The sequence below is a fragment of the Hemicordylus capensis genome, chromosome 7 (genome assembly GCF_027244095.1).
Source record: "Hemicordylus capensis ecotype Gifberg chromosome 7, rHemCap1.1.pri, whole genome shotgun sequence".
NCBI classification, from domain to species: Eukaryota; Metazoa; Chordata; class Lepidosauria; order Squamata; family Cordylidae; genus Hemicordylus; species Hemicordylus capensis.
This window is the reverse complement of record NC_069663.1, coordinates 22,078,605-22,088,169: the sequence shown is the minus strand read 5'-3', so window position 1 is coordinate 22,088,169 and position 9,565 is coordinate 22,078,605. Positions and strand designations below refer to the sequence as shown.

General features: G+C 46.6%; 1 protein-coding gene across 1 annotated transcript; it reads right to left on the bottom strand.

The window, feature by feature from the left end:
• Positions 1–6,706: 6,706 nt before the first annotated feature.
• LOC128332861 (chemerin-like receptor 1) lies at positions 6,707–7,678 on the bottom strand. The gene has a single exon (XM_053267632.1). It carries the CDS (start codon positions 7,676–7,678, stop codon positions 6,707–6,709), a length of 972 nt encoding a protein of 323 aa, XP_053123607.1.
• Positions 7,679–9,565: the final 1,887 nt, after the last annotated feature.

The following is a 9,565-nucleotide window of genomic DNA, read 5'->3' as shown; positions in this document are numbered from 1 at the left end:
GCCTCTCTCCACATGGCCGGAGGCTGCCATCAGTGCTGCAGCTTGTGCACCCACACAACTGGTGCGTGAGCGATCCCGGAGCAGTGAGGAGGAGCGGGGAAACCAGGCTGCCAGGTCCTCCAGTATCCCACAATGAACCATGGAGTAAACCAGGTCCTCCAGTATCCCACAATGCACCATGAGAGGTGCACGGGGCATTGGGAGAGCCCCATGCTACCTGGCCGCTCCTTCCTCCCAGATCTATGGAAGCTGGGGCTAAAGGTAACCCAAACTCCCACACTACCTGGCCGTGGAGTAAAAGGTGTGCCCACCCCCTCCCATCCCACTTCCAGCGTGGGTTTGAAAGTTAGTGAATGAATCCATTTGACTAAGCATGCACCCCAATTTCTTCACCCCATCTCTAATACTGGGAGGGCTGATATTTCTCTAGCATTTACTAAGAGCAATCCTGCCAGTAACTGACGGATATATAATTAATTATTGATCTTCTATTAATATCATTGGTTTTTTTAATATAACAAAAGAGTACAACTGACGGATCCAACAATGTCCAGAAACTGTGAAATGAATGTATGGTGTTCCCCCATCTTCAGAGCATAGCATAGTGGTTAGAGTGTTGGATTAGAACCGGGAATATCTGAGTTTGAATCCCCATTTGACCATGAAACTCACTGGGTGACTCTGGGCCAGTCATGTCTGCCTCAGGCTAACCTACCTCACAGGGTTGTTGTGAGGATAAACATAACCATGTAGCTCTGAGCTTCTCGGAGGTAAAGCGGGATATAAATGTTAAAAAGTAAAATAAATGAATATAAATAAATAAACAAACAAACTCCCAAGTTCGATTCTGCGCATCTCCAGGTAGGGTTTGGAAAGACCCACCTGAAACCCTGTCCCAGGTAAGAGTTTTCTTAGGGGGAAAGGATTAAAACAATTGGAATTGATCAGCGAAAAAATGTTTAAATGTACAATACAAGGGGGGGAAAAGACTTAGGTTTAAATGATGCACCCTCCCTAGATTAAGGAAATTTCATTTCTTCTGCCCTATAACCTGGGAAAGCAGAATTGTGGGCAGCAGATGATTTTTTTTTTGCCTCTAGGTGGCAGTATAAACCCAAGGTTGATAATGGCCACTCATGATTGAAGTTGTATAAGAGCAATGAAAATAGTTGAGTGAGCTTGCTGTCGCTGGCACTTTCAGAAGGAAGTGTTATGATTACCCTGACATTTACCAGGAGCTGGAGGATTAAAGGCTGGAGCAGAAGGGAGGGTGGTGTGCATGTGTTGCATGCAGTGTGTGCAGAATCAGATTGAATTATGGACAGAAGAACACAGAGAATGGACTACAGGGGACAAGAGATTAAAATTAGAGCTGTGCACGGAATTTGCTCAAATCGATTCAAATTTGAATCAAAGTTGAATCGATCCGAGCAAATTTTGTGCACATCCTTAATTTAAAGTAAGAGAATCTCCATTAGGAGCAGCTATCCTACCCTGGAGATGGGATGGGAAATGATTTTTTTTTTTTAAAAATGTCTTGCAAGAGCTACAGTGATACGAATACGATGAGTATTTATATACCGCTTTTCAACCAAAGTTCCCAAAGCAGTTTACATACAGAAATTAATTAATAAATTAAATGGCTGCCTGTCCCCAAAGGGCTCACAGTCTAAGAAACATAAGAAAGACACCAAGAACAGCCACTGGAGGGACGCTGTGCTGGGGCTGGATAGGGCCAGTTGCTCTCCTCCTCCTAAATAAAGAGAATCACCACTTTTAAAAGGTGCTTCTTTGCTTAGTTAGCAGGGGTTTAAATCCAGTGATGGATTTAAACCAGTGCGATCCCATTTATAATCCTCATTCATCCCCCAAACTCATCTTAGGCCAGTCATCATATTTCAATTTGACAACCACAACAACCTGTTTTATTTCTCTTGTCAAAACACCAGGGTTCAGCCCCAGATCCTCTTACTCTTGCTAATTCTGATTGGTTAAGGGCCATAGATCAGGAGTAGAATGTCTGCTTTGCACGAAGAAGGTCCCAGATTCAATCCAAAGCATCTCCAGATAGGAATGACTTTTTAGGAATTAGTTTTATTCAAATCAACCATTCTACATAGCACTCATAACCACCGACAATTTGTAGTCAGAGCGTGAAAGACAACAAAATAATTACAAGAATTACAACAGTTATACATTGCATACTAAGAAAAATGCATAAACATACAGTAAAGATACATCAAAAAGGCTACATCAATTCCAGATGGGGGCATTTCATATATCTGTTTGAGGATGGGGTCGTTGCTCAGTTTGGTTGCCAGATTTCCAGGAAATTTAGGACCAACAAAAGGAAGTACTTTTTCACACAGCACATAATTAATCTGTGGAATTATCTGCCATGGGATGTAGGAAAGGAAAGGAAAGGAAAGGAAAGGAAAGGAAAGGAAAGGTTGTGCCGTCGAGTTGGTTTTGACTCCTGGCAATCACAGAGTCATGTGGTTTTCTTGGTAGAATACAGGAGAGGTTGACCATTGCTTCCTCCCATGCAGTATGAGATGATGCCTTTCATCAGCTTCCTCTCGCTGCTGCCCGATAAAGGTGTTTCCCATACTCTGGGAAACACATCAGCAGGGATTCGAACTGACAGCCTCTTGCTCCCTAGGTAAGTTGCTTCCCCGCTAGTGATGGCCATTAGTTTAGATGGCTTTAAAAGGGACTTAGAATAATTCATGGAGGATATCTAAACAAAGGAAGCTACCTTCTACTGAGTCTGACCATTGGTCTGCCTTGTTCAGTATTGTCTGACTGGTAGACACTCTCCAGGGTTTCAGGCTGGAGTACTTCCCAGTCCTCTCTGGAGATTTCAGGGCTTGAACCTGGGACCTTTGGCATGCAAAGCAGATGCTCTATCACTGAGCTACAGTGCATTCCAGTGCTGGTTTAGGAGAGGAGAGCTGGTTAGGAGAGGAGAGCTGGTCTGGTGGTAGCAAGCAGGACTTGTCCCCTTAGCTAAGCAGGGTCCGCCCTGGTTGCATATGAAAGGGAGACGAGAAGTGTGAGCTCTGTAAGATATTCCCCTCAGGGGATGGAGCCGCTCTGGGAAGAGCATCTAGGTTCCAAGTTCCCTCCCTGGCAGCATCTCCAAGATAGGGCTGAGAGAGACTCCTGCCTGCAACCTTGGAGAAGCCACTGCTAGTCAGTGTGGACAATACAGAGCTAGATAGACCAATGGTCTGACTCAGTAAATGGCAGCTGCCTATGTTCCTATTCTCCCAAAACTCAGGCACACAGGAAACTCCCTTTTACTGAGTCAGACCATTGGTCCATCTAACCCAGCATTGTCTACACTGATTGGTAGCAGTTCCCAGAGCTTCAAGTGGGAGTCTTTCTCAGGGATTGAACTTTGGACCTTCTCTATCATGGATTTATGGCCTCATTCCAGGTGTATTAAGAACATAAGAACAGCCCTGCTGGATCAGGCCCAAGGAAGCCCATCTAGTCCAGCATCCTGTTTGGCACAGTGGCCTACCAGATGCTGCTGGAAGCCTATAGGCAGGAGTTGAGGGCATGCCCTCTCTCCTGCTGTTACTCCCCCCGCAACTGGTAGAGATAAAATGAAACCAGACTTCTATATGCTGAGCAGAAGGACAGAGAAAGAGGAGGACAACAGAGCTTGACAGAGAATATAATATATGTGTTGATTAGGAAAAGGCTGTCTAGCCTGTGTATTATTATTTATGTAAGCCCGAGACGGTCCTGAGAGAATAAGAGAGTGACCTTTAGAGAACGGAGCTCTGAAATACAAACCGCTCCCAGTGCAGATGGCTGAGATAGAGAGAAACGAGATGCCCAAGAGACAGTATCCCATAATACCAACCTGTGAAATTTCCCACTGTCTGCTCTCAGGTCAAGCATGCCAGTTGATCCAGTTGGCGGGTGGGGGGCATGGAAGGCTGGGCAAGGAGGCTTCAGCAAATTCAGGATGCCCACTCATGAGATGAATTGGGTGGGTCTCAGCATGCTTCATCATGATGGCAAAAGATGTCCTCCTTCCTCTGGACCAGGGGTCTCAAACTCCAGCAGATACTGGCCTACAACTCTCATCGTCCTTGGCTACTGGCCATTGTGGCTGGGGATAATAGGAGTTGTAGTCTAACTACATCTACAGTTTGAGATCCCCGATCTACACTGATCTCATGGGCAACCACCCTTATGCAAAAAAGAACGGTCCCTGGGAGTCCCGCTCGGAAACTTCAACCCTGCCTTCTCAGTGGTGAGTCACTGATGAGGGAAGAGGACTCCGCACATACTCGGAAGCATTTCCCCCTTCAAATTCTTCTTCAAGAGGATCGACAGAGAACAGTCCTGGCTCATGGAGTGGGAGATGGGAGAGTCCATAGCTCAGCAAGAGAGGACACTGGCTGAACTTAAATCTTCTCAGGAGGAATACAGGAAACTGCCTTCTAGTGAGTCAGACCATTGGTCCAACTAGCTCAGGAATGTCTATGTAGACTGGCATCAGTTCTCCAAGGACTCAGGCAGAAGTCTCTCCCAGCACGATCTTGAAGATGCTGCCAGGAAGAGAACTTGGAACCTCTGACAGTAAGTGTGCAGGTGCTCTTCCCAGAGTGGTCCAATCCCTTAAGGGGGATTTTTTACAGTGCTCACATGTAGTCTCCCATTCAAATGCAAACCGGCATGGACCCCACTTAACAGAGGGGACAATTCCTACCACAAGTCCAGCTCTCCAGCTTATGTAAGCATTCCTATTAAAAAAAATAGCATTACACCGTTTTAAAATCTGGTGCCTAATGAATCAGGGCCCTCTTTAGTGGAAATTGTTTTTCATCAACACATTTAAATAGACCCATTAAACATTGCAGCTGGAATCTTAAGCATCAGCTCCTGAAACGGAATACATTAACACCTTTCCCTCTTAAGCCTCCTAAATCAATTAGCAGACATGACTGAGAAAGCTAGGGGTGGAGGGCTGCTGGAATAAGCCAAGACACAATTGAACTTTGCTTGCAAAAATTCAATTTCCCCCCAAATGCATTTCAGCTCCAGACAAAAGGCCAGAGGCTACTTGTGATAAATCAACTTCGCTCTCCTCGGAATGGCAGAAGTTGTACAAGCTGAGGAGTTGGCTTCCTGTCTTGGTAATAGATTGTAAGGCCTGTCGTGAGGCAAGCCACAACTTAGCATGATGTTGCAACTTGGTGGTATAATCTAGGAAACGCGAAACCTCCCAGTTAGAGAGACCGGCCCCCGATACGAGAGAGGCTTGTTCTCACGATGATTGCTGGGGGGGAAGGAGGAGGAGCCTCCTTCTCTAATTCGGGAGCCACCCATGGTCCTGATTGCCCATTGTGAGCATTCTACGATCAGGGTAGGAGGAGGGGGAGATGCTTGTCTGTGAGCTAGGTAGAGAGGCAGAGGTTGTAGGGAGGCCTTCATTTGATCGACCTATCTATCTGAAATATTGGTCCTTGGCCCCTCCAGTACACTATTGCTCGGGGAGGCTCATGGCATTAATAAAATTAATACAATGTAAAATAAAAGACTAATAAAATTAAACAAGTTAAGTTAAAAGACCAGGCGAAAATGACATTTAAAATTACTTAAAAAAAAAAAAGTTTCAAATTAGAAGTAATTTAAAAAGCTGCTTGCTTGTGTTCCTCTTTTTGTCCAGAAGGAGAGTAGAAACAAAAAAGAACAAGGAAAAGTAGTACCTTCCTCTGCCTACCTGCTTGATCTTTCCCCTCTGGGCAGGTGGTGGAAATTGGGCGTGGAAGCAGAGGAGGAGCAAGGAGTCCGTGGTGGGGACAAGAAAGGGGTCCCACTAAGGCAGGGGGAGGCAACCTTGGCTCTCCAGCTGTTGTTGAACTACAACTCCCATAATCCCTAGCCACAATTTATTGTGCCTGGGGATTATGGGAGTTGTAGTTGAACGACAGCTCAAGGTTGCATACCCCTGCACTAAGGGTTTCTTCCATGGTGTCAGGCATCCAGACGGCCAATTCTCTTGTCATAGTGGTGGCAGCTTCCATATTTTATTTATTTATCTATCTATTTATTTAAAATATTCATACTCAACTCCTCCAGTACACTACTGCTACGGACGGCTTACAACAATAAAATCGATACCATGTAAAATAAAAGTAATAAAATTAACCGAATTAAGTAAACAAGTTAAAAGTCAGGCTAAAAAGACAATCCCAATTCAGTTTTGAATTTGAAGTTATTCAAAATTGAGAATTATAAAAACGAAAAACTAGAGAACCTACCAGATGAAACCAAAGATGAAGCATTAAAAAGCCTCTTTAAAAAGATGTGTTTTTAGTTTGTTGGTTTTTAAACCACTGAGGGAGGGACATGGCAAAGCTCTTCAGGGAGGGTGTTTCCAAAGCCGAGGGGCCACAACCAAAAAGGCCCTGTTGCTAGTCCCCGCAAACTTGATCTCTGTTAGTGTCGGGACCATGAGCAGGGCCTAAGATGATGAGCGGAGAGCCCTGGCAGGTTCATATGGGCAAATGCAGTCCAACAGATACCCTGGCCCCCAAGTCGTGTAGAGCTTTAAAGGTCAAGACCAGCACCTTGAATCTATCCTGGAAGTGGACTAGAAGTCTGGACAGCCGCCAGGAGCTTCACTTGCTAGGCCTTGCCTGTGAGTGTAGGACATGGAAGCCCAACCTTCAACACATTCTTAGGACTTCCGGCTAAGGCTCCGAGATGCTTCTGGCCCAGTAGAGCTTTCGTCGTCTTCAGTCAGTGCCTTGCGGAAGATCCCCAGGAAGGATGCCTGTTGGCGGCGGCGGCGGCCTCTGCTTCGGATGCATCCCACAGTGCCATAGATTACAGGGTTGATGCAGCAATAGAGGTAGGCCAGAGCATTGGACAGCTTGAGACCAACACCCCATTTACCCTTATCAGCCATGAGCGTGCTGATGAGCACAAAGACGTGGTGGGGAAGCCAACAGGCAAAGAAGAGCACCACAATAGTGGCCACCAGCGTGAAGGTTTTGTGGGAGCCTTCCCAGCGCAGCTTGCGAATCTTACAGGTCAGAACCAAGTAGGCCGAGGCAATGATGACGAAGGGTATGAGGAATCCTGCCAAGAACCTGCTCAGCCTTATGGGCAGCTCTGTGGAGATCTTGAGGTCTTTCCGATAGACGCAATAGGCTGCACCATCTTTGATGTCAACATGGCGGAGCACCAGGTAGGGCACGCTGAGGGCAAAAGCTAGGAGCCACGCCCCGGTGCACATCCAGGCCTGAAAGCGAAGACTCCGGTGGTTCCGGGCCCAAACGGGCCGTGCTACCAACAGGCAGCGGTAGACACTGATGAGAGTAAGGATGAAGACACTGGTGAAGACGGTGAGGTAGCGGGCAAAGGAATGGAGCTTGCACAAGACCATGCCAAAGGGCCAGCGGCCATACTGGATCTCCTGCACGAGGGCAGGGATGCGGCCAGCGGAGAAGAGGAGGTCCGCCACAGCCATGTTGAGGTAGCAGATTGAGGTGAAGGTGTTGCGCTTCTTCCGCCGGGCTATGGCCCATATCACCAGCCCGTTGCCGGAAACACCCAGAATGAGGATGATCACGTTGGTTACCATGGCGATGTGACGCATTGCTTCTTCCACAGGAGTGGGGTCACGGCGAGCATATGAGGCGTTCATCGTCTCTACCAAGAGAAACCCAGTCAAATTAAGTACTTGATACCTTTGGACTTCCTTTTCCTAAGATGTATGCAAAAGAGGGGTAGTACCCAAAGAAAAATGTGATACGAGAACAAGAAACAATGAGTACCAGTATTAAAAAATTTAAATGCAATGTAGTATGAGGTAGGAAAGGAAAGGTTGTGCCATCGAGTCGGATTCAACTCCTGGCGACCATAGAGCCATGTGATTTTCTTGGCAGAATACAGGAAGGGTTTACCATTGACATCTCCCGCAGAGCATAAGATTATGCCTTTCAGCATCTTCCTATATTGTTGCTGCCCGATGTAGGAGTTCCCATATTTTGAGAAACCCACCAGTAGGGATTCGGACCAACAGCCTCCTGCTCTCTAGGCGGGTTGCTTCCCCGCTGCACCATTAGGTGGCCAGTATGTGCCCCCGATCCCTGCCCCTACCGGCTCCATGACAGAGCCGGGAATCGTGTGGGCGGCTGATCTGGCCGCTTAGGGATGGCTCCCTGCTCGTCTGTGGGGAGAGTGGGCATAGCATGTCTGCTTGTCTGTGGGGAGAGTGGTCTCCCCACAGACACCCTGCAGGCTCTACACACTGAGGTCATTCACACAATCGAAAACTGTGTTCTACCTGGGTTTGGGAGCTGTGTGTACTCCCAATTTCTGATTGTGTGGAAGCAAGGTTAGAGGAAAACCTGGGTAGAAGTGATTGTGTGGAAGCAAAGTAGGAAAATTATGCTGATCCCTACAAATGACCAAAATATCACCCCAGTTAGTTGTAAGGAGTCATCACATAGGTGCCACTCAGGAATGTAGAAGCCATAATACCATCAGAACTATTTATATCTTGCCAAAGCTATAAGAATCCTTTCCAAACCTCTGATTCCCTGCGACCTCTCCCCAGGCTTTCAGTTCCAAACTTGTATGCTCTTTGTTCCCCTTAGCTCCTCCCTCATTCAATGTCTGGAGTGCCTTCTGTCCTTGAAGTGTGGTTGAGAAACCATCCAGCAGTTGTGAGCTAAGAAGAGACCACAAGTTCCCTTTTGCGGCCGAGATGGCTGGTTTCTCATATTCAGCAAGGAGAGAGTGGAAAGCTCTAAAATCCACCCTTGAGTCAAAGTAGGTTATGCTTAGGGAGATAAAAAGGCTCACCACATCCCTTTGGGGAAGCAGATTGTACATGAGAAACTACAAATTGTCTTCCTAAAAATCCCTTTCTCCCCTTTCCATTCTTCTTGGCCTGCTGAACCACCATTTTGTGTCTGGCTCCCCCTTCAAGCACTGTTTGCTGGATCTTGGAGTCCCAGTAAAAACAAAGTAGATCCCACAGATCTAAATTCTGCCCATCCCTCTATAAGCAGAGGCAGACTTGGGCCACACTATCTGATTTCTTACAGTCCCATCTCTAACCCTATAGATCTCATTCCCTTCTGAAATCTGGAGACAGCTCTCAATCTTCTTTATACTTCTGATTACATTCCTCACCCAAGCTTGAAGGAGAATCAAGGAAAGCTGATTTAGGAATGTAGGGACATTGGAAGCTGCTGTAGACTGAGTTAGACCATTGGTCCATCTAGCTCAATATTGTCTACCCAGACTGGAAGCAGCTTCTCCAAGGTCGAAGGCAGGAGTTTCTCTCAGCCTTGTCTTGGAGATGCTGCCAAGGATTGAACCTGTGACCATCTGCATGCAAAACAGATGCTCTGCCACTGAGGTATGACCCCTTCCCACTACATCCTTCACAGAATTAGGAGTGACATTTCAAAAAAGTGCTACTTAGAATCTGGGTTCCTTCCAAGGGGCACATCTGAGAAATCTAAGGCCAGCCCAATCAGTCCCTATAAACCAAATGAAGTTTCTCAGGGGTGGTGGTTTC